The sequence below is a fragment of the Lagopus muta genome, chromosome 5, assembly GCF_023343835.1.
Source record: "Lagopus muta isolate bLagMut1 chromosome 5, bLagMut1 primary, whole genome shotgun sequence".
NCBI classification, from domain to species: Eukaryota; Metazoa; Chordata; class Aves; order Galliformes; family Phasianidae; genus Lagopus; species Lagopus muta.
Genome location: NC_064437.1, coordinates 21603508 through 21627374, shown reverse-complemented (window position 1 = coordinate 21627374; position 23867 = coordinate 21603508). Strand labels below are relative to the sequence as shown.

The following is a 23867-nucleotide window of genomic DNA, read 5'->3' as shown; positions in this document are numbered from 1 at the left end:
ATCATCAGATGCATTCAATATCCATTTCCGCGAACTGGACTATGTTCCTTTCTCATAATCCACTGAAGATGTAAAATCAGACTTCACCAATCTGAGCTAATTCATTACTATATTTTGAGTAAATTAAGAATCACAAAATATGTTCCTATTCCTGGAACTGTGATTATATAAGTTTTCTGAACATTCAAGGTAGAGATGTTTATTTTCTAGCAAGCATATGAAATTTATTAGTAAAACTCAGAAAATACGTAATTTATTCTGGTCTCTAAATTGAATAAATTTACTGTTCTACTGTAGATAACTTACACTTTATTTCATGTTTGTGCTAAAATGCAATGCCAGATGCATATATTAAGGGTACACAGCCTTTTGTAGTCCTGTGTTTAAAGGAAAAGCTGAAGGACTAATAAAACCATCAGCAACTGCAAGTGAAGTAAAATGCAATATTACTGAAAGAAAAATGAATTATATGAAGGTATTTGTATATTGGAAAGCACAGAATTATGAAAATGGCTTGTGTTGGAAGGGATGTTAAAGATCATCTAGTTCTAACCCCCCTGCTGTGGGCTGGTTGCCACCCACCAGACCAGGCTGCCTTGTGCCCCATCCAACTTGGCCTTGAACACCTCCAGGAATGGGGCACATACTTCCTGGGCAACCTGTTCCAGTGTCTCACTATCCTCTGAATAAAGAATTACCTTCTAGTCTCTAATTTAAATATCCTCTCATTTAGTTGCAAGCCATTCCCCCTTTCCTAAAACTATCTGCCCATGTAAAAATTCTGCCTCAGTCTTGTTTATAAGCATTCTTAAAGTACTGGAAGGCTGCAGTGAGGTCTCTCCAGAGCTTTCTCTTCTGCAAACTAAACAAGCCCAACTCAACCTCAACCTTTCTTCATAGGATAGGTGCTCCAGTGCTCTGATCATCTTAGTGGCCTCCTCTGGATCTGCTCCAGCAGTTCTATATCTTTCTTGTATAGGGGGCTCCAGGTCTCAACACAGTACTCGGGTCTCATGAAGGCAAAATAGAGGGAAACAGTTGCCTCCCTTACCCCTCTTTTGATGCAGTGAGAGACATGACTAAGTAATTACAGCATTTAAACTCCAGGCAAAAGAGTGTTATAAATGGTGGTAGTGTTTCCTTGCCCATCTAATGACTGTTAGAGTTGCTGACTGTAAAAAATAGAGGAAAATAGAAGATGCAAGGGTCTGTCTCTGACACAGAGTGAAAACATTCATTTTCTGACAAGCCATATTATTCAGTGCAAAGTATCTCTATTCCCTCACTGTGATAATAAGTTCTTGTACTCTCATTAAACAGGAGAAAAAAAAAGACAAAATATTGCCTACTACACAGAAATTAACAATGACTTGTCGTTTATACTGTTTCTAAAGCTTAAGACAGAACAGCATCCTGCAGACTTTCTTCAGGAGAATTAACTTAAGATCTAAATTTCAGTACTATCTTATGCCGTGTAGGTTTAGTGGCTAAAGTATGATGCTGAGATGCTGTAGTGTTTTAGAAATTTTCAATTTAGTTAAAAATAAAACATGTCAGGAGAACTTTTCTGAAATCTGTGGGTTTTTTTCTGAAGTTCAGTGACTTTTTTTGAGAATTGCTGCCTCTAAACTTGTATGCAAAAACACACAATAAAAAATGGAAAAGTAAAGAAGAAATACTGAGTATTTCACGTTCATAAAAATGCACAGTATTGGTTTGGGAAACCTCTAGAAGAAAGGAGTCATTTTTAAAGGAATATCAAATTCAAAAGAAGCCTTTTGCATTAAGGCAGTAATAAAACAGTTCTAAATCATAATATGAAAAGCTCTTAAAAAATTGTTGCATATAGTTACAACAAATTTTATTTGTAAAGACCCTGGACAGGGGTATAGTTTGTAGCCTCCACTGGGCATATACATCAGATCAAAGCAGAATTGAACAAGATCAGTAATCACAGTGAAGTCATCCTAGGAAAAAGTCTGCAGGCAAACATTATTCTAATGATTGTAAGCATTAGTGGGCAAATATTTGTGATAGGTCAGCATCTAATGATGATTTTTATTCTGTGCTGGTAACCTGACCAAATTTAAAACTGCATTAAAAATTTCTGGTGTTATCAGTAAGATAAATTAAATCTTGTAGAAATGCTTGTAATTCTCTGCTATAAACTGTTGCATGGTGAAACTGTAAGACATAAATAAATAATGCTATTTGCAACAAGCATGTGTAGAAATGGATGCAGTGATCCATTCAAAATAATTTTGAGAAGTAAGGTGCTCTATAAATATTCAGCCCTACAATTCAGTAATTTGACAATCAATATTAGAGGAGGATAATGTGGTAGAGAATACATAAGGTTTTCTCAAGACCTTCAAGAAGTAAGGAATATAAATGAAGACAGTGAGATAAAAGATTGATTAAGCTCGAAGGAGGGAAATATTAAAATGTTTTGGTTTTGGGTTGTTTCCATTTTGCTCATTTTGCTTTGTTCTTAGGACAAACTTAGTGTGACTTAGGACACACGAGGGGGAAAAAACCCTCTGTTTTGGAAATCTAGTTATACGTAGGTCACTCTGAAAGTAATGCTTCCTGTTTATTTCTGTAGAAATGATAACAGATACAAAGAACACAATAAATCAATTTGATAGAGCAAATTCTCAGCTACAAAACACTTTTTCAATCATTAACTGTGCATTTCCAACAGTGGTGAACAAGTGCCTGCATGCTACGCCCATGAGAACACACACTAGAGAAGATGACCCACTGTTACTGCTGCCTTTAGTGAAATGCACCACCTGCTGCCTCTCTGTACTCACATCCACTGTTTGGTCTCTGGAAATGTTCAGCAAATGTCAGTGAATGCCAACGGGTGCTTTTTTGGTTGGTTTGTTTGTTGATATGGAGGAATTCAGTGACACACCTTTGCTTCATAAGAACTTTCACTTTGGACACAATTCTGTCAGACTGCCCCTCTGCTGTCATCTATCACATGGCAACAAAATATTACGGAATATTGACAAGAAGGTTCAACCTCTACTGCCTACCACCAACATCAACCTCTGACACTGTGGCCAACATCACAAAATAGGAAGCATTGATTTCAAAGCATTGTATACACAGTATACACTGCCCCTACAGAGACATTCAGGGATTCAGAATAATGAAACTCTTAAATTAAAATACAACTAGTAGCAATAAATTAACAGTTACTAATAAAGTGAAGTGGCCATGAGTAGAGAGAGTAGAGGGAAGAGATTGTTTGTGCTACGTGGTTCTAAAGGGGAGATGAAAAAGCATCATCATTCCTGTCACAGTATGAGTTTTATTCCCTGCTGTGCTATCTCATAGTTTAAGATTATACTTTCATAACTTTCAGACTGCTATTTATGCTTTTTCCTCTTTTTCCAACCTTGTGGCAAATGCAGTAGCTTTTAAAATTTCAGCCTTTAGCTGTTTCTCTGGATTCATTCTGTACTGAAATTTACTTCTTCATCACGTTCTTGGGATGATGAAGGAGACTAATATTTGTCCATTTAGTTCTTTTGAATTTTGTATGAATCAGCAGTCCCTTCTTGCTTAGAGTATCCTTCAAGAAAACTGAATTTTCAAAATTACAGTTGAAAAGGAAAGCTTTTCTCCTGCTTCATGGTGCTACTTTTCCAGAGAGAAGTAAAATGAATTGTTATTGTAAAGAGTATTCATATATTTTGCACATAAGTATATGTGTGTGTGTGGATATACGTGTATGTGACAGAGAGACATAGATTTCCACCTACACAGTGCTGAGAAAGTTTCTGAATTTAGAGCTAGTAATCCATTCTTATGAGAGAGGTTTTATCTGGATTTCTTACATCATTTTGCATTTTTTATTTTCCAAGATATGAATTTCACTGGATACAGAACTAAATTACATTTCTCTTTCCAAAATATTTGAAAGAAAAAAAAAAATACTTTTCATATGAGCTAGAGAAAAGCATCCCAGTGTAAAGATTTTTTTTTCTCAAATGAATTTTGACCTTTTCTAAGTAGGTCTTTTCATATATCCCTTGGTAACAGTATGCTATAAAAGTCAGAAATGATTTAAAGACATGGATAAAACTTACCCGGATTTATAATTGAGAAGTAATGATATGTATGTATTGTATGATATATCAAGTAACACTGTGCTATATGAAATGAGTATCCTTCAAATGCTTATTTATAAGAGACTGATATAGAAATGTTATTTTACTATTGAGAGGATATATTAACCCATAGTACTTGAAAATGTTAAGCTTTTAATGAGCTTCTAACTAGTAAATACACTTTGGGAATCTCCCTTTGATTATGCATTCATGAAACAAGCTGCCAAATACAAACAAGTGATTCAAATGGCTGGAATCTCACACTTACCTGCAAACTTGATGTGGAATTTATTCTCAGGTTTCAGTATTTGGACATACAAAGGGCAGTTCGGGGCAAAGTCTTTAACAGCCCATGCTCTTAAAATGGTTTGATGATCCTAAAATAAAAAGTAAGAAATTATAACAATAAAACACGTGTAATCACAATGATACATTAGAAAAATAATGCTTTACAAGTCTGTATTGCAGGAAATTCATTTCAAAAACCGTACAACACCATCTGGTGTGGATATTTATATACCCCTTCCATATAACATGTAATATTACTTATATATGACACACATGTAAACATGCACACACATTTAGTCAGCTACTGATCATAGGAGTATAAAAGATTTTTCAGCCTGTTGGCTTTTCTACCCGTTACTGTCAAGAGTGAGTTAATGGTAGGAATAATATTCCTACTCCATGAAAGTATACAGTAATATATCCACTAATTCGTATAATGAATTTAATGAGGTATGGCTAATTTCAATGTATTAGTGATCAATTTTTATTTATTTCAGAACTAAAAAGGACTAATTAAGAACTGCACTTAGGAAACAATGTTTGAGTTGAAATGTCTTGCCTAGTCATGAAATTGGTGCTATGAATAGATAATATGTAAAGAATGATTCATTATGTTTGCAGCATTTGCCATAAGAAAGGCTTCCAGACTCATGAAATCAAGGGAAAATCTTTGCCTTTTACTTAATTGACATTTTCAAACCATGATGTTTTAATGTCACTTGAGATGGTAGCGAGTATTTTTTGCACTAGAAATACTAGAATGAAATCATAACAGGAAGACCTTTTGAGGATGGTGAAATGCATTAGTTCATGAGTTTTAAATTAACTTTTTATGAAAGATGTAGGATTACTGCATTGATTCAGGAAATTTCAGAACTCAGCTGTACCATGCTCTAAACTTTGCTTGTATAAAGTCACGTTTTCTTCTCTTTGTCTGTCATGTATGATTTCTTATGAGGGGGAGTGATTGTGTTGGTTTTGTTTTCGGAGGTCCTTCTTTGCATTTGGATTTTTTTTTTCCTGTCTAGTTTCAAGGGACTGAAATGCCAGCATACCTCAGCAGTAGCAAATGGCTAGGTAATGGGACAGAAGGAGGTCACAGAGATACACTACAGAAGCCAGTTGTTTTGAGGTGGATTCGGAACAGATTTGAATGTCTGTAATATTGCAGATATGTTATCTATTATTTTATACAAAAGGTGCCAAGAAAACATAGTCATCTGCAGTGATAATGGAGCCTCATTGCAGAGTTTGAGGTTACTAAATTCCCCACTGCATTTCTGATAGTAGTCATGCAAAAAACACATTGGTCTGTAAAATGGTGAGAAAGAGTTATTTCCTGTGTACTACATGAATAGAAATGTAGCTTAGGTTTAATAAAATTTAGGTGACTGTTTTTATTCTTAAGGATTATATAAGGAGCTAAAATTAAACTTACTGTGATAAACCAAAGCTGCACCACCAAATACATTTAATTGTATGCTTCAAGCCCTGTTTACTCGTCCTCTGTTCTTCTCATTGTTATTCATATATTCTCTGAAATTTTTTTAGAAATATTTTCTCTATAAAGCATTACTATTTTTTGGAAGGTGGAAGAATTTCTGAAGTTGAGAATTAATAAAGCTTACTACAATTTTAAAAATGCAAATGTCATTAGAAAGAAAAAAATTACTGAACCTAGACCTGTAGAAGTAGGTGTTGTTTGATTTCAAAATAAAATATTTTTAGATAATTATAAAGGAATGGGAAAGATACTTAAAAACTCGCAATCATTTGGCACATTCACAGTTTCAAAACTGCTAAATATATATTGTTCTCCATTTGCTATTTTTTGAAGCAATTTACAAATGCGTAACATATATAAAGTAGGTACTTAAATGCTTTATACAGTTTCAGGAGATCATCTCTGTATGCATGTGTGCTCTTAATATTTCCCTTTTTTTTTTTCCCGCTGTCATAAGCATATGTTTGTGTACAAAAACTGGTTATTTAGGATTCTCACAAAATTAGAATTTTTCCCCAGTTACTTTCATATCACAGAGGCAGTCCAGGGATAGAAATGAAAATGCAGGTAGGAATTTTAAGTGCTTAGATTCAATCTATTTGTGCAGTATTTGTGGCTCTCCCTTTTACATTTCTAGTAACTTATATACTAGTTTGTGGTGACGAAAAATTTTGACATTTTTAGCACATAGAAAGGCATTAAATATGTATGTATTATAACTAGAAGCAGCTAATGCAAAATTACGCTTCTATCCTCATTACAAAGTATAGGCTTCTTTGGGAGTTGAAGAAAAAAATATATTCTCTTCCATGTGTGTTTGCAGGTTACACAATGGCCTGCAGTCAGTGATCAAAAATCACCAGCTACACTGATGATGGTAAATATAGAGGTGATATTTCAGTTAATGTAGCAAAAACCGCAAATTTTAAAGTAAGTGTAGCAGGAATTTACATTTTCAGAACTCAAATCAAGACTTTAAATAAATTTGTTTTCCTATTTTAATGTGTTGACACTTGAAAGTCACTGTGACTTGGATTAATGGTATAATTATCTCACGCAATTTGATTAAAGGAAGGAAAAAAGTTTAAGCTTCAACTCAACCATCTCTGAATTTTCTGAAAGGGTCAGAAGAAGGATTTTGGCAGAAGTCATCTTTCATATATTTATAGTGCCTACTAAGAAGTTATCTATAGAATAGATCAAAGGAAGTTCCCATCACTCACTAGATTAGACCAGTAGATGCAAGGTTTCAGGAAATTGTTTTGTGGACCAAATTAATACAGGCAGCCCACTAAATGTGCTGACTAATTTCACAGTCTGGCAAGGACTACATCTCTAAACCCATCAATAAAAAACAAAAAAAAAAAAACCAAGACAACAAATTGTCATCTATACATAAGTGCAATTTGAATTCCCTTTAGGAGTTGCATAGTTGAATCCTACTAGTGAAACAGATGTCTGTCTTGTGTTATATAGCAGAAAAGCAGCTTACTTCTTGGACTCAGTGTCAAAATTGCATTTGATATTGTAAAATTTGGCAAAGCTTTGTCTTGCCAGAGAAGAGAGAATTTCTGGTAGGAGATTTTGGAAAGCTGAAAAATTCTTGGTCTGACTACTCAAGTCCCTACTTCTCTAAGTGAAAAAGGAAGCAATATTTATGAAGTAACTGTCTGACACCTGTTATTGAATTTCTGAACTATTATTGATGCCCATGATCAAAAGCAACACAAATTTAGGCAACAGAATTTAATTAACAAAATAGCAAGTAACAAGCATCTATCAAAACTGCTGGTAGCACCTATGACAAATGAGTAGATCCTCTGCTGAGTACTATAGATGGAGAGATAAAAACCCTCTCTGCCTTTGAAAAATCGCTACTAACAACAGCTGTTCTGGTAAGAGATGTCCTCAACACATCTGTTAATTTTTGACAGCTGTCACAAGTAGGAGAGGATCCAATGCATTTCTCAAGCTCAGCAGGATTAAAAAATCAGCTACAGACTGTTGTAGACTAACACTGACCTGGACAAAGATGGAAACTGTCAGTTCAGTGACAAGCTGTAGCCTTGTGTGTATTGTTGAAGTCCTTAGTAGTGCCTAGTGCTGGAACAGTATAGGAAATTCTATTTCCTTTCAGAGGTTTAGGAGGCAGTAAAGGAAAACAAACAAACAAAAAATAGAAACAAACTTGCCCCATATTCCTTGTGCAAAGGAAATCTAAGCAACAAAAACAGGGATGGAGGTGAAATCTTATTGAGAAACTTCAAATTATACTGATCCCAGGAGTCTCACTGTTACAGCTCAGATGCTTGACTTATGTCATTCTCCTTTGGAACCACAGACTGGAAGACTTATTTGAATTTTAACGTTCTGAGATTTCTAGGCTCCCATGCTTTTGACAGACTTAAGAGTTGAGACATGAGCTATCAGGATCTAAGGATGATAAATGGAAGCTCGAAATCCTGTTGCTTCCAGCTCCAGGGACCTCTAATGGCAGGCTTTGTTATAGAACTTAAAGCACTTAAAGGTCTGAGATCTCTAGCAAATCCCAAGGCTTTCTTCAGAGTTTTGAAACTGATAGTTTTCCTAGAAACAATTCTTATGAATTGACAAGATTCCAACAAACATTCCCTGACTGGAAAAGTTTTAACTCATTCAAATAGTAGTATTTACTGAAGTTTTACTAAATATTTGAAGTTAATTCAATTTATGGAAAATTTGTGTCTTGAATCAGCTTACTTTAATCTTGTGCTCTTAGAAATCTGAGAGGGTACAACATCAGTAACATCAGTATAAACATCAGTATAAACATTCATTCTTGGTTATTTCTTCAGAACTTACAGCTGCTGTTCTGTCCACCTCACAGCGGCTACTTAGAATGAAACAAGCTTCAGCATCATCCATTCTAGAAAAATGAGGGAGAAAACCTTGTTACATACAAAAAAATCCCACGACCTTCTGTTGATTCATGTTTCACATTTTATGGTCTTATGTGACTGTAGATACTGAATACAGAGAAGTCTATCTGCTTTCATGCATTATGTGAACGTCAACAACACTCCTCTGTATACTTAATCACAGTATGCCAGTACTTCTTGGCTAGGTTCTAGGAAATTTTCTTCCCTTTGTTCCAATAGAAGCTGTGCCAAAGTAAGAAAAGCAAGGTGGCCTCAAGCACAATTACTTTGCAAATTAAGTTTTTATCAGCCCCGAGTATAAAAAGGTGAATTAATAGCTTGAATTCTAACTTGAAGGTACAGTGTAGGTGAAGTCACAAGGGGATTTGAATACTAATCTGTTGTATGTGTAAGAGAGCAGTTTTATAGGCTTGTCAGGTTTCCTCTCGTTAAGAACCTGGAGTTGTAGGCTAAGTGAGAATAAAAGGTCATTCCTTGATGAGAAAGAAGGGTAAGCCAGAGAAGGACTGCAATAAGAGGTGAAGTGAAGGACTATGTAAATAATATTTCCAAAGTGTTCGGAAAGAATTGAGATGATATACATTAAAAACCTAAGCATTGTTTTAGCGAGATAAAAATAAGAGCTTGTGTAAGAAAATACTGGCAACGTTTGAGTTTAGTCTACATAGGATGCTCTACAAGATGATCTCAAACATACGATCTACAATATTTTACTGGTTTTATTTGAGCAGCAAAACTTAAGATGCATTTTTAACAACCTGCAACTAAAGTGATGAATAGATATCCATATTAAGAAGCCAGATAAACTGAGTAATAACCTTTTAGTTTATGACTATAGAAATAGTAAATTTGTGTGTTTTGTGTGTGATCATTCGGAGAAAATATAAATGAAAAAGAAGGATAAGATAATTATATATTGTCCCCTCGGCAGCAAACAGTAGGAAAAACAGGTGAAGCCTCAGTACTTGAAATGCAAAAAAAAAAAAAAAAAAAAAAAAAAAAAAAAGTGACAAAAGCAACTGTGTATTTCTAAAATAGTAGCATCAAGTGCAACTTACACAGAGAAGAATGGGCAATTCTATATGAGTAGTTTCAGATAAGCATGAGAGCAGAAGCGGTAAGGTCTTTAAAAAAAAAAAAAAATTTAGGAAGGAAAATTCAGTGAAATTAGTGATGGAGCAGCATTTGAAGAGATGATAAGTAGGGTCAATATACAGATGAATTTTTGAGGAAATGAAATCTCATTGATCATATTCACCTTTTTCTCCAGTGCTTTTTAGAAGCTTCCTGAATCACTTCAGCCACAGTTGGCAAGGATAATTCCACTGATACTAACATTCAATAGATACCATGAATTTAGACAACTGAAACACTAATAATATCTATGCTATATTAGAACCCAGAATATTCTGACAATTCTATTAATTTTCTAATAACAAGAAAAGCTTTGTAAATTTTTATGCCATTAAATCTGAAAATTAATATTGTTCTACTGCTTGAGAATGGAAGAATTTGAAGCGACTTGATACACTGAAATATTGAAATAAATTCATGAAAACAATAATACAAAAGAAGCATAAAGTAAAGGAAGAGTGGATAAGAAGAGAATTAAGATGTGTGCTGGGTTCACTGAAGTAGAAAACTGTAAGAAGAGAAAAACCGTTTTTAACAGCATGGGAGAAAGCTGTAGAGCAAGGAAATATAAAGTTACTTTCTAGCAGTAGTCTTCCTGAAGAACAACGTTTTTTGTCAGTTACTGTGTAGATACAAAAGTTCTAATTGTACTGATGCCCAATAGATGTAGCAGTGTTGTTAAACCATGACAGACTGTTTTTTCTTGTTTTCCCAGAGAACAACCAAAAATTGCAAAGTGAAACTTTCAAAGGCAGGAAGCAAGAATGAGTATCATTTTTGTAGTCAGATGGTGTACTAGGACATAGGAAAATACAACTCTCAGTTAACTATTTACTAAATATGCAGTACATCAATTTTTGCTTTTCCCTTCCTTCCTTTTGTAGCGTGACCTTTATCATGATACTTTGGCATTGCAATTCCTCTATAATATATGTATAAATTTTGATAAATAAAAAGACACTTCTTGATTTTTTTTTTATTTTTTATTTTGTGTGTGTGTGTGTGTGTGATGTTAAACATTATTTTGTTTAGTGAGAGACTTTTTTCTAAGGGCAGGTAGCAACAGAATGAGGGGAAATGGCGTTGATCTGGAAGAAGGTAGATTTAGAATAGATACTGGGAAAAAATTCTTTACTGTGAGGATTGCCCAAGGAGGTTGTGGAGGCATTCAAGGCCAAGCTGGATGGGGCTGTGAGCGACATGATCTGGTGGGAGGCATCGCTGCCTATAGCATGGGGTTGGGGCTAGATGATCTTCAAGGTCTTTTCTAACACAAACCATTCTATGATTTTATTTGTTAGAAATTGTTTACCGTGCATATTGCTATCTTCTCAGTACACTATATTCTCATTGAAAAGAATATAGCAAACATCTCAGGTACTGGTTACTGGTTTACAGATCAAATTAAACATCCTATTAAGTTCCCACTGTGCTTTTTCCCTCAGGAGAGGTGGAAAATTATTCTGTGACAGGTACATTCAATTACATGTTCTGCAGGAAACAGGTACTTCATTGAGTACCTCCAGGTTATTATAAGCAAAATTCATTATTATCTGTAGGGAACAGTCTAATTTTTCTTAATGTGTAGAACAAACGTTAGCCAAATTCCCCTATGAATTCGTCCTTGAAAATGAGCAACAAAGTGAAAAAAAGAAAAAAAAGGAACCGCTTTTTGAAAGAAGTTCATAATCCTGAACAAAGATTTTCTGCATTTTCAAATAAGGTAGTTATGAAAAGGTAGCTATTTTGTTCAGGAGCAGAAATTTGAAGATAGCACTGCTTGCTAGACTTCTCACAGATGAGATTCTTCAGAATAATTCTTTAGAAGGCTGAATGACACAAGTACTGACGTATTGGCTTGATTTTAGATATCTATATTAGTTGATTAATTTAAGTGAAGACAGTTACATTCTTATAAAAAGCAGTGCAGATAAATTAAAACAGCTATTTGAAAAGAATCACCTTTCTCTTTGGAGTCTGAAGAGACTATCCTCCTACACAAATTCCACTGTGAATTCTTTCCCACCTTTAAGTGACTGAGCAATGGTGGTTGGTTTTGGTAGTTTTGTTGGGTTTTTTTGGTGTTTTTTTTTTTTAGAAACTGTGTTTGACTGGTTTGACTGATATGTTTTGATTACTGTCATTCAATATTAACTGGCAAAGAGGTTTTTTTTAGAAGTGGTAGAAAATGTGTGCTAAGAGCAAGATCCTGAGGGAAGAGTACATAGAGGTAGAGTCACTGCTTATGTTACCAGGCTGAACTTATTAAGAAAACAAGACTGTACAAAGCATTCAAAGGGTGATAATTACTTTTGTTCACTTTTTCTCCCCTTCAGTTGGCTTATTATCTATGCATAAATAACAAAAATTCTAGCATTATTGGCAGTTTCAGAATTTTCAACACAGCTTTTGCTAAAGAAATTACAGGCACTCTGTTTCAACACCTTAAAAAAAACAAACAAACAAACAAACAAAAAAATAGTGATTCAAAGATTGGTCAAATGAAGAACTTACAGATATGTTCCTTGAAAATTTTCAGACTTAAGGAAAAAAACAAATATAACTAAGATCCCTGTATTCTAAATAAGCATACTTTCCTTCTAGCTTTTGTTGTTTGTCAAACTTCTTTATCAAAGAGGATATGTGAAACAAGGTAGTAAATAAGCGTTAGCTATATTTGCCTACTTTGCTCTCAACAGGTCTTGATCTTTTAGTGCTGAGCCTTGGAGATAGATAACTCTTTGAGACCACATCGGGATTTGTAACACTCTCCGGACCTGAGCATCCATTTCAGTAGGACACAAAATAACAACATAATAGTCCTGCCAAAAACATAATGAGGAATAATCGTGTTATTATTTGATGATACCATTTGTTGTTGCCAGGAGATGAATCAACAGACCAAGGATATATTAAACTTCTGTGATAGTTCTCAAATTTCATTGACAAAAGTAATTTGAATACAAATGTTTAAAATATGGAGTCATTCCTAAATGAAAATGGCAAGAATACTCATACAAGAGGTTAAGGTGACCAATAGAATAATCCTATTACTTTTTTGTTTCTATGAAAGCATAAATTTTTTAGACACAGTTCACTTTTCTGTCATTACAGCTGGAAAATACAGGAAGCTTTCCACAATTAAAACAATTATTTTCACCATCTCTATTATTCCTTGAAATCTTTTCCTCTGCATTAATGGGCAGATCCAATTTTTACTACCTATACAGACAATCTCTATTAGAAATAAGGTTACCCTGACACGTATATGCGTGTGTGTATGAGAAGGAGAGACAAGGTTAGGACTGTCTCGATATGAAGTCTTCGTTATCACACACAGTCCTCTGCTGGAAGCTTACTTCCAGCATCATCTGTATCCTCCAGCTTCCCACTTCAGTTGTGAAGGGAATGTATATAGTTTCCTTCATGCTATATAAGTAGTATTAGGACTTCTCTTACTTCGTCTGTATCACAAAGACTGACCAATTATAAATCTGTGAAATACTAGATTTGTCTGTACGTTTGCTTAGACTTCTTACTATCTGATTAATTTGGAGAATATTTTGCATTTGGTATTTGTCATGCTGCTGCTCAGACATTTTGTGGGGTTTTTGCATTGCATAATTAAGTGTGGTGCCATAGGTAATGGTAAAAGACATTGGCAGAGAAGATTTTTTTTTAAATAAATGGTTTATAGAAAAGCTAATGATGATGAATCCAAATTGCTACCTCATATAAATAATCTTTTATATGATTGGAACAAGTTATGTGACATCTGCATTAAGTATTGAATGTGTACAATGAGAAAGACTTTGTAACCACCTTAAAAGGTCTTTGCTTCTGTTTTTTACTTCTCCAAAAGTATCTTAAAAAAAAAATTCAAGTTTCCATTTCTTTCCTTCTTTGAATAGGAAAAAAAGAAGAAGAAAAGGAAGCTGCATTGGAATGTCTGTTTCTAAAAGGACTAGCATAATTCAACAAGACAATAATTCAGTCCCTTTTACCTCAATTCAAAACAAATGTCTCCATACTCAATTTCTCAACAACTCAACTTCTTATTGCAATTCTAGATTCTCAGTTTAGCCAACTATTTTTAAATTCAGCTTTACAATTCAAAAGTGACTCCAGAACACTCCAAAAATCAGTGTTATGAGATTCTTTTCTTTTTTCTTTCACTACAAATACCTGCAGCCTAGGGTGAGCATAGAATTCATTTAAAAAATCCATAAGTAGATCAATCTTCAGAGAGCTGACGCACAGCACAACATGTTTTTCCGTCTGAGCTCTGTGTCGACTGTAGTTGCCTCCGGACTTCTGTCTCTCCATCCACAAATACGCCAGCTGTTCAAACTGTAATAGATATGTGTCAGTTAAATACAGTCAAACAGCTGTGCAGTAAAAGTGTACCACTTACATACAGTGCATTGTTCAGATCATGCTTTTATTGAATGATGCAGTTAGCGCCAAATGTATTTTTCTTTGCAAAAAGTTCTTGGAGTATGGGTTAGATTGATAGTAGGTTTACAGAAAAATGTGGAAGTATGGCCAGTCTCTATTGCAAATAGCTGAATAACTTCATTAAAATATCATGTGATTACACCCAGCCCTAAAATTTTAGAAAAAAGTGATGACAATGTTGTTTGCTATCTTGTTCACATATTTCACATCTCTGAGCTGTTTTTCCAGTGCCCTGTGATCTAAATGCTTCCCTCAAATGAAAAGTTTAGTTTTTATATGCTTAGGTTAATATGAGTATAAATACTTAGAAGCACTATTTTACTTTGGGCAATGACCGTCTTCAGAAATTTTATAGTACTCTGAAGGTGATCATATCTGTGTGTTACCATCCAATCTGTGTACTCACTAATATGACTTATACATATATATACCACTTACATTCATGGCAGCTGTTAATTTTGCATTTTTCCATTTGCCATCTGAATGATGTATGCAGTCTAACAGTAAAATCTGTTTTGTACTCTAATGAAAGGGAAGCCTAGTGTGTAAGCTAGGAAGTATGACAGAATTATTATGAATATAAAATATTGCTCCACTAATCAGAATCTTTTAAACTAAAGACAATACTGTAATAATCCATGCCTTAATATAATTCATAAGTACCATCTCAAAGTGTTTTGTAATATGCATTTAATCCTGAGATCAATTTAACTATATGTCTATTGTGGTAACAGCTTTTTCTCGCAATTTTTATTGTGAATAATAATTCACTTAATACAGTAGAAAGACAAAGCTCAAGAGTTTATAGTAAATGGGGTTAGATCAGGCTAATCCTTGGTGGGGAGCTCTGCTCTCTGATAACAGCGACAGTGCCTGAGGGAACAGCATGGAGCAGTGTCATAAGGAGAGACAGGTGAGGATTAGGGGAAGATACTGCCCTAGAGGACAGCAGGCATGGACAGCAGACAGCAAGTTGCCCAGGGCACTGATCATAGCCCCCAGGTGCTGGAGCTCACAGAGCATTTGGACAGCACTGTTAGACATAGGGTTTGGATGTTGGGTGGTCCTGTCTGGAGCCAGGTGTTGGACTTGGTGATCCTTTTGAGACTTTCCAACTCAGGATATTCTACGCTTTTGTGATTCTAGATAATGTCTCCCTCATTCTGCGTGTAAAAAACTATAAAGCCTCTTCATCACTACAAAAATGTGGAAATAAAATAGTGAATAATACTTAGATTGATGTGAAAGAGCAATAGATTCCAGATTGTTTACAGGTAATGCATAGATTTGGTCTTTAACTGTATGTTAGAAGTACTTGAAAAATGAAATTTGTATTTCTGTGGAAATTCCAAATTTCTTAAACTATATTTTAGTTTCAAGCAGATCATATATTTTATTAGACTGTCATTGAGTGGGAATACAATTATGTTAGTGCATATGTTTGCATATGCAGGCATTAAATATTTGGCTATAATTTAAATGTTCAGGTAATTTCAAGGAAATTAATGCTGACAGCTTGAGCTTCAAGACTCACAGGGTTTCTGTATTGTCTGCTCAGAGTTGAGGCTTAGTTCACAATCAAAGAAGTAGAATGCGGAAATCAAAGCTGTATGAGAAATTTGGGAGCTTTAAGGCCTAGCATCTGGGTCTGCTGTAAGATTCAGTAAGCATGCATGATGTCTCCCCACACTTCCTTTTTGTGCCCATGAGTTTTGGATCATCACCAAGAACAAGATATTTAGTGTTGTGGCACGGCTGCCCTGTAGTCAGAAAGTGTCAGTCATCAAGTCTTTGCTAATGAGCTGACAAATGTCTAGTACAAATTTATGGAAACTGATTGATTACATGAAATACTTGGATTTTCATAAATCAACCTAAGCTCGTATAGGCACCAAAAATTCCTAAATGTGCACTTGGATCAGTGTGTGCCAACACACACAGATGTGAAGACAATTTGCTTGAGTTGCAGATTTAATGAGTTCTTTTTTTAAGTTTGCACTGAACTGTGAGAACATGAGAGGAAGTGGAGAGAATCAAGATTAGAAACAGGGAAAGCCTGCAGAGGAAATGCTGTACTCATAAAGTGCAGGGTATTCGTTTTTTTATTGTGGTTGATTTGGTTTTTGTTTTTGTTTTGTTGTTTTCTGCATTTTTAAAATTACCTAGGATAAAGAGAAGGGCTCTGTGATACGTGACAGAAACAGAAATCTTTCACCAGCAATTGAAAGCTGGCTTCAGTGTTAAATATTTTATTATAAATTTGTATTATATTTTTATTATACATTTAAACTAAACAAAGATAAACAGGAAAATTTTAGGAAAAGATTAGAGGGTACAGAAGACGGTTATTATTTCTGATATTTTATATGCATTGCAAAAGGATGTTTTGGAGGGGTTATAGTTTTGTTTTAAAAACAATTCTATAGAGAAAATAAAAAAAATATATCCATGTTTACCTGTATGGGCAACACCACAAGTGCAACACAGATCATAATGACAACAAGCAGTTTTGAAGGCCATATCTTGGGTGTAACATCCCCAAAGCCCACCGTGGAAAATGTCACTATGCAGAAATAAAGGGAGTCAAAGAGAGTCAACTTGTTTCCTGCTCGTTCCAGATGTTGAATTCCACAAATACTATGTAGAAAAGAATGAATAAAGACACGAAAAATAAAAACTGCACTTAGGTTCAGTTCAAGTTTGATGATTACATTATATATGCAAAGAATTACTTCTATTAGAATGGATACATTGCTTAGGAAAGACATTTCCAGGAAAAATGAGTATAAAACTAGAAGTGTTATTAATATATATTTTTACATCATGTCTAATAATCTCATTTTTTTCAATATTTCAGTGTGGTATTGAGAACTTTGCTACTAGATTTTTCTTAGTGGCGAGGGAGAAGTGTTATAAGGAACATCATGGACTGATGCAATTCCTTTCTAAACCAGAACAAGACAGATGGTATACAGTTGCCACCATTCAGGTTTTTTTTAATGTATCTTAACTTTTCAGGGAGACTTTACTGTTATAGTGAAGAAAATGCATATAATACTTTCTTTATATCTGTTGCTCTCTATATTGGTCTATATTGCTTTGTATGGCAAGAGCTATTAGCATGAACACTAGTTCATTAAATAATGTTAGTACCTATGGTTACTAACTGTCTGGAATAAACCAAATGTGAGAACTAAAGGCTATCCAGCTGTCAGAGAAGTACATGCCCAGCATCACGGTCAGCCTTCAGGTAGAAGGTGTCAACTGGTATGAAGTTTCTGTTTGCTAAACATATAGCATAGAAGTAAAAGGCTTGATTGTTTCTCCAGCTGAACATATTATGTTGGTTCCTCCCAGTTACACGTTTCTGGGAAGAAGTAAATGGTAGTATGAGCTGCTTGGTATTTATTTCACTTGTAATCAGTATGATTTGGGTAAATTAGTGCTGTTTAGGTTGTGAGAAGCAGTGGATGAAGCTATACAAAGGTCTTATTGCTGTTTCTTATGTTTCATGCTTTAAAAATATTTCAGTTTGGAAAAAAATACCGTGATAAAGAGCTTAAAATATGATTTTCTGTAAGAGAGTAGAATCGTTTAGACTAAATCCAATCCATCTTTTAAACTATATTCACCCATATGAAGAAAATTGATGTGTGAACCAGTCTGAATAGCGTTGCTTTTTTTCCCCTTGAAGCTAGTTGAATTATTTATCCTCAGACAATTAGAAATCTAATTGGCAAATAATACCATATTCCTTGGTAATTATTCTAGAACATATCTGAGATAATTTCTTCATATATCCTATCCAGATGGTAAGAGTCACTCATTAATATCTGCCATGGTAAAAATTTTGCATCACCAGGGAGACCCTGTGTTTATAACAGCTTTTTGGTTGTTCTTCTGTTCTCTGTTCTGTTCTCCAAAAATAATTCAGTAGTGGGCAGTGGCATTTCCAGAACATATGGATCAAATTCCCAGTTTCCTTTTCACAGTTCTAGCATTTGTAGTTTTCACACTTCTTAAAATGTTCTAAAAAGGGTGCGGGTTTTTTTTTTTCTGTTTGCATAAGTTTCATCCTTCAGTCAGAATTGATAATTTTATGCTCCTTTCCAAGTTGCTACACGTTTTTCACTGGAGTAGTAATCTAGGTCTTCCATAATTTTCCTATGTTCACAGTTATCTCTTTCCCTTTTCTTCTTGAAAAAAAATTTTTGTCCCTTTAAGTATTAATGGAGGAACTGTCCAGACATATGCTAATGATGAACACTTTCTTTTGGTCTCACCATGGAAGTGTCTCATCTATCTCCTATTTCAGTGTTAATTTGAAATGATGGAGTAAGCTGTAGAAGATGTATGAAGAAATAAGCTATTTTAGTGTAGTTATTCATGTAAGTTACATGTAATAACAGAGCTATGAAGGATTTCAAATCTTTTGATGTTTTTAATCCTAATCTCTCTGGTATGTTTTCTACTCTTTGCCTGTGGGTACATCTCTGAAACATAAACTTGATTTCAAGAATTAAAGTCACAACAGCCAGGAAAGCAGCAGTTACACAGAGACAAGGATATGGCCATAACATGCTAAGTGTGTTTATTATCTGCAAATTAGTTTGTATTGAAGCATAATCCTATCATTTCTAGAATGCATTTTGTCCTACTGTTGATATATGGTGCTTCCATAAGCAGAAGGGTAGGTTCTAATTTCTGTATCTGAGAGAATGAGTTAATATTCTGTTATCCCAGAGTTTTGTGGGTTTATTTAGGGTTTTTTGGGTTTTTTTTTTTTTTTTTTTTTTTTTTTAACATATTCAAGGAATTAAGCTTGTTTCTTCACTCTTTATTCTTTTCATGAACTTTGAGTAAAATCTTTAGCAACTTACTTGTAGGAAAACTCCCAGCTTAATGGAGATACTTCATTAATATTATTCTTCATGTATTCTCTTTACATCCAACCAAACCATACATTAACTGAACTGAAAATACATTCTGGGTATAACATGAACCCTTCCAGCCTTTTTTAAGTGAATAACAAAAGGTTCATTGAATTGAATGAGCCCAATTACATTTTATGAGCTGTACTCCTGTATATTCCTATATATGTATATTCTTTAAAGCCATCAAAATCATTTTGTGCCTGAGTCAGAATGTTATGGATCCAAACTGCCTTTTGTTGAACTCAGTGGGCATGAAGCCAGAGCATCTCAAATTCAGTTACCAATATTAAAGTCAATTGGACATGGGAACTCTTTATTCTTCTCTGAAGCAGAAATTAATTTATTCTTAGAACTTCTTGAAGCATTGATTTACTTGTTTGAAATTACTTGCACCTCATCTGCAGTTCTATCAGATTGTAACTGAGTCCCTAACCCTGAAAGCAAAGCCAAAAATAGTTTACCAAGTCTTAGTTTCAGTACTTGTTTTGCCGTTCTGCCTTTCGTTTTCACTAGAGCAAGGGATAACAAAATTGCCGAAAAAAGTGATTTTGAGAGATAGCTTTATGAGAATTCCAAATGAAATAATACTCCTCCCCCTCTTGGGGATTATATCTTCATCTCAAGTATAATTTGTTAAGTATAATTTGTGCTACTAGTGAAGTATAAACTGTAGAGATTACACTTTAATCTCTTCAGTACATCCAAATAAACATTAGTCTGTTTCTATAGCATGTTCCTACCTGATTATGCTGCATAGAGTGCCATAGAAATTTACTGGTTCTCCAGTAAGGCATGTCCACGTGAATTAGTTATTTAATTCCCCACAACTTACTAACATCTTTTATTGAAACCTAAATATTTATGTTAATAATAGTAACCACACTGACATCTTATTTTTCTTTCAAATTGTTAAATGCTAAGCATTATTTTTAAAAGATGCATCAATACTACACGTACCAAGAGTCAGCACATGTTCTTGTTCTGCTTTCTCCTGTTTCCCAACACAGTGACCTCAAACTTCATCTTTTTTTCTATTTTGGTATTTTATGGTGACATTCCTATCTCCTTCTTCTTGTTTACTTTCTCCTTCTCTTTCATACTATGAAAGAACAGTATGCTTGGTTTTCCTTGAACAAACATCAATCAGGAAAGCAGCATTCAGCAAAAGCAATGCTTATACTAACTTGTCCTTGTGGAGAAAATAAACAGCTATAATAATAAATACACAGAAAATGCCTAATAAAAATAAAAGGCCAAATTCACCTCCTCCTACACCAATTTTAGGTTTCTGTAATTCTGACATGTTCTCTTTTCATTGTGGATTTAAGATAGCAATTACATCATAACAACACTGGCTTAATAAAGGGGATATTTACATTTGTGTATATATATATATATACACACACACACACACCATAAAACATTTAGTCTGCTAAAGCAAAAGCAGTGTCAGCAAATGTACTACAAACTCGTGAAAAACAGAAGTGTGATTTTAAACATGTAAATATGTAATCTGTGATGATTAGTTATGTTTAGTTAGGAAGAACCTGAACTTTTGAGAGTTCAATCTTTGTTTTACTGGAATTTTTTTTTTCTAATTCCAGGAATCTTTGCTTGCTCAAGTATTTTGTATGCCAAAACTAACTACAGTTTGTACATAATCTGTCTCCACATGCAGTACAGAAGCTGCCTCAAAAAATCAAGTGAATTACCTTCTAAGACATCAAAAGAATATACAGAAGGATTGATGACATGTTTATTTTTTTCCCTGTCCCTTAGCTGAATATTTAACTGTTTTAAAAAAGTAAGGAACAGTTAAGATCAAGATTTTAATATACTAATCAGACATATCTGTGCAAATTTCTATTACATGCTAGAAAGACAGGTCTTCTGTAAGGAACCTCGCATGTTTAAATAGATCAGACAGGATGAATACAGTTAAATATAAAGCTAACTATGCCCACTTCCTTCTGTTTGATTTTCTCCCTCTTTCACCAGAGGGCCTTAATGCTTCACTCTGTGTATTCTCACTTTTACCTATGTAATCCAATTTGAAATGAACTAACCTGGAAGGGAAAATCTGCACGCAGAAGGGGAGACAATTTACACTACAGCATGAATTCAGAAGGCACTATGACGTTAGTCAAAGCCAGGGAACTAGAGAAATGTTTGGGGGGCCTGAAACTTTACTGATGCAGTTTTTATATAGTGGCATATTACAATATTTGGATTATTATCTGCTGCATTTTAATAATTATTTTATAACTGCTTTAGGGGGTGGGAGGGGGAGGAGAGAAACAGTAGCTATTGCACTATTGCCCAACAACTTTATATGTAAAAGAATACAAATTAAATGTTCCTGCAGTGCTATTAAGTCACCTGGACAGTTTAAAATTCAGAGAAATCATGAAAATTTGTGCTTAGATGTTTTTATTTTATTTCAAACCCCCTTTCTATTTGGTTCTAAGTACCCTGTTATCAGAAATAAATATTGTAGAGTAAAATAAAACCATAGATTAATAATGCTTTTATCATGCTATGGTAGCATGCCGTAGAAACGGGTACAACAAGAAGTTGGATATTTATTTGCAAGTATTGTACACTAACTATAATTATTTATAATCACTCATAAACTACTTTATATTAGTTTGTGTTTTCCTTTGACAGCGGTGCCAAATAGATCTAATTTTGACTTTGGTGGTTTTTTTTGTACTTATAGGAAATTATTATTTAGAGATACAACTTCTTGAGGTCTGAAATAATGTGTCACAGTCTGAAGTCAAAAGACAGAGAGGCTTAGGTGACTTCACAATTAGGTAGCAATCAGCAGCACTGTTTTCCATGAACTTTGAGCTTCAACTTGCATAGAAACTTCTATAGTGTTTCAATTAGTTAGCTGTAAGGAACAGATGAGTATGTTGAAACCAGTGGGGATGAATTTTATCATGTTCAGTGAGATCCTATGGTACAGGCTCAGGTATTCTAGAAAAAATACAGTAATTCTGCTGCCCATATTAAATAAGTATTCCCATTTAATTAATGGTTTCCACATATCTGAACATGGAATAGTGACAGAGCAAATTCCAAGTTAAATTACAATTATTTGATCGCGCTATGTTGCCAATTGCTATTTGTATTACTTTAAATTCTTCTGATACCACTGGTACAGTATATTTTTTCTGTATTGAAATACTGAGTGACCCCTCTGCTCACAGACCATCAACTACAGCAAATGTTTATCAGCAAAATTCAAAGAGCATAACAGTGAAAAAAATGAATGTGTTAACTTCCTAGGAAATATATGGCAGGTACTTAAAACATATATTCCTATTATAGTGGCTGTAACTGTCCAGTTACGTAAGTGAAAATTTGGAAGAGTTCACCAACTTTCTTTCTCGAGAAAGAAACTTTCTCGATCTTCACACCAAAATAAAATGTGACTGTAAGAACAGTTCATACTTTGGATTCACTCTAGAAGGCATATAAACTCTTTCAGAACTCTGATAAATGCATTGAGTTTTTGTCTGAAATTGGCAAAAGGTGTTTACTGTTGCCAAACATGCTAATATTAAGATGGTGCTAGGCTGAAATCCTTGCAATGAAAGTTAAGGCTAATGCTGTATCTGAACTCTGATTTATAATGAAGGAAACAGCCTTTCATACTGGGAGTTGTCTCTGTGGGTATTCTGTGCTCTCGAAGGAACTGGTATAGAACCAGATGTGGTTTTGTCCTCTATTTTCCTACATCTTTAAATTAGACATTATTGGAAGAACAATTTTCAGTGCTAGTAAAATTAACATACAGAGAATCATAAAAAGCTCAATTTATGCTTCACAAAACTTTGCTGATTTAACTGCAGTGATATTAAAGTTACTTCATTATTAATTGTATCAGGTACATAATGAGATACTTCATGTTGATTTCCAAATGATAACATATGTCTTCTGAATTTTGAGTATTTTTTCCTAAGAGACACTATTCAGCTTAGCAGTCTGGTCCTACAATCTTAAAAGGTGAATATGTTGCCTACTACTTTACTCATGAACAGCCTAATACCTAATGCTTTCTGATTCTTGTGTAAATAATGGAGAGACAAAGAAAAGAGCAAGAAATGATCAGAATCTACAGCAAATAAATGAATGGAGACGGTCAGAATTTACTCTGACCAATAACAAAACATCTATCCTATTCAAACCTCTTGAAGCTGAGGTTTTAAGTTGCTGAAAACAAAATGCTTCACTTTTGCCAAGATATATGATTTTTCTCAGAATTTTATACAATCTGTCTGAACATCTATTTTCTGAAAAGCAGTTTTCCATAAACATTAAAATAGAAAAACAAAATTGTCTGGTTTATGGACATTTACAATTTCTAATATGTTAAAATGACAATCTAGTACAATGTATAATAATATATCAAATTAAGGAACACAATGAGAAGTTCAAACTTGCTCCCTTTATTATGTATAGTAGGTTGTAAAGCTGTAAGCATAACTGACTTCAAAGA

General features: G+C 34.2%; 1 protein-coding gene across 4 annotated transcripts in view; it reads right to left on the bottom strand.

The window, feature by feature from the left end:
* The window catches only part of KCNT2 (potassium sodium-activated channel subfamily T member 2), a 118970-nt gene that overhangs the window by 40219 nt on the left and 54884 nt on the right, over positions 1 to 23867 (bottom strand). For all 4 annotated transcript variants that reach the window (XM_048945755.1, XM_048945756.1, XM_048945758.1 and 1 more), the window contains exons 10-14: positions 16883 to 17063; positions 14154 to 14318; positions 12654 to 12790; positions 8758 to 8821; positions 4393 to 4501 (exon numbers count right to left, since the gene is read on the bottom strand). In XM_048945755.1, coding sequence (XP_048801712.1) covers positions 4393 to 4501; positions 8758 to 8821; positions 12654 to 12790; positions 14154 to 14318; positions 16883 to 17063 — 656 coding nt within the window. The remainder of the gene's footprint in view (positions 1 to 4392; positions 4502 to 8757; positions 8822 to 12653; positions 12791 to 14153; positions 14319 to 16882; positions 17064 to 23867) is intronic.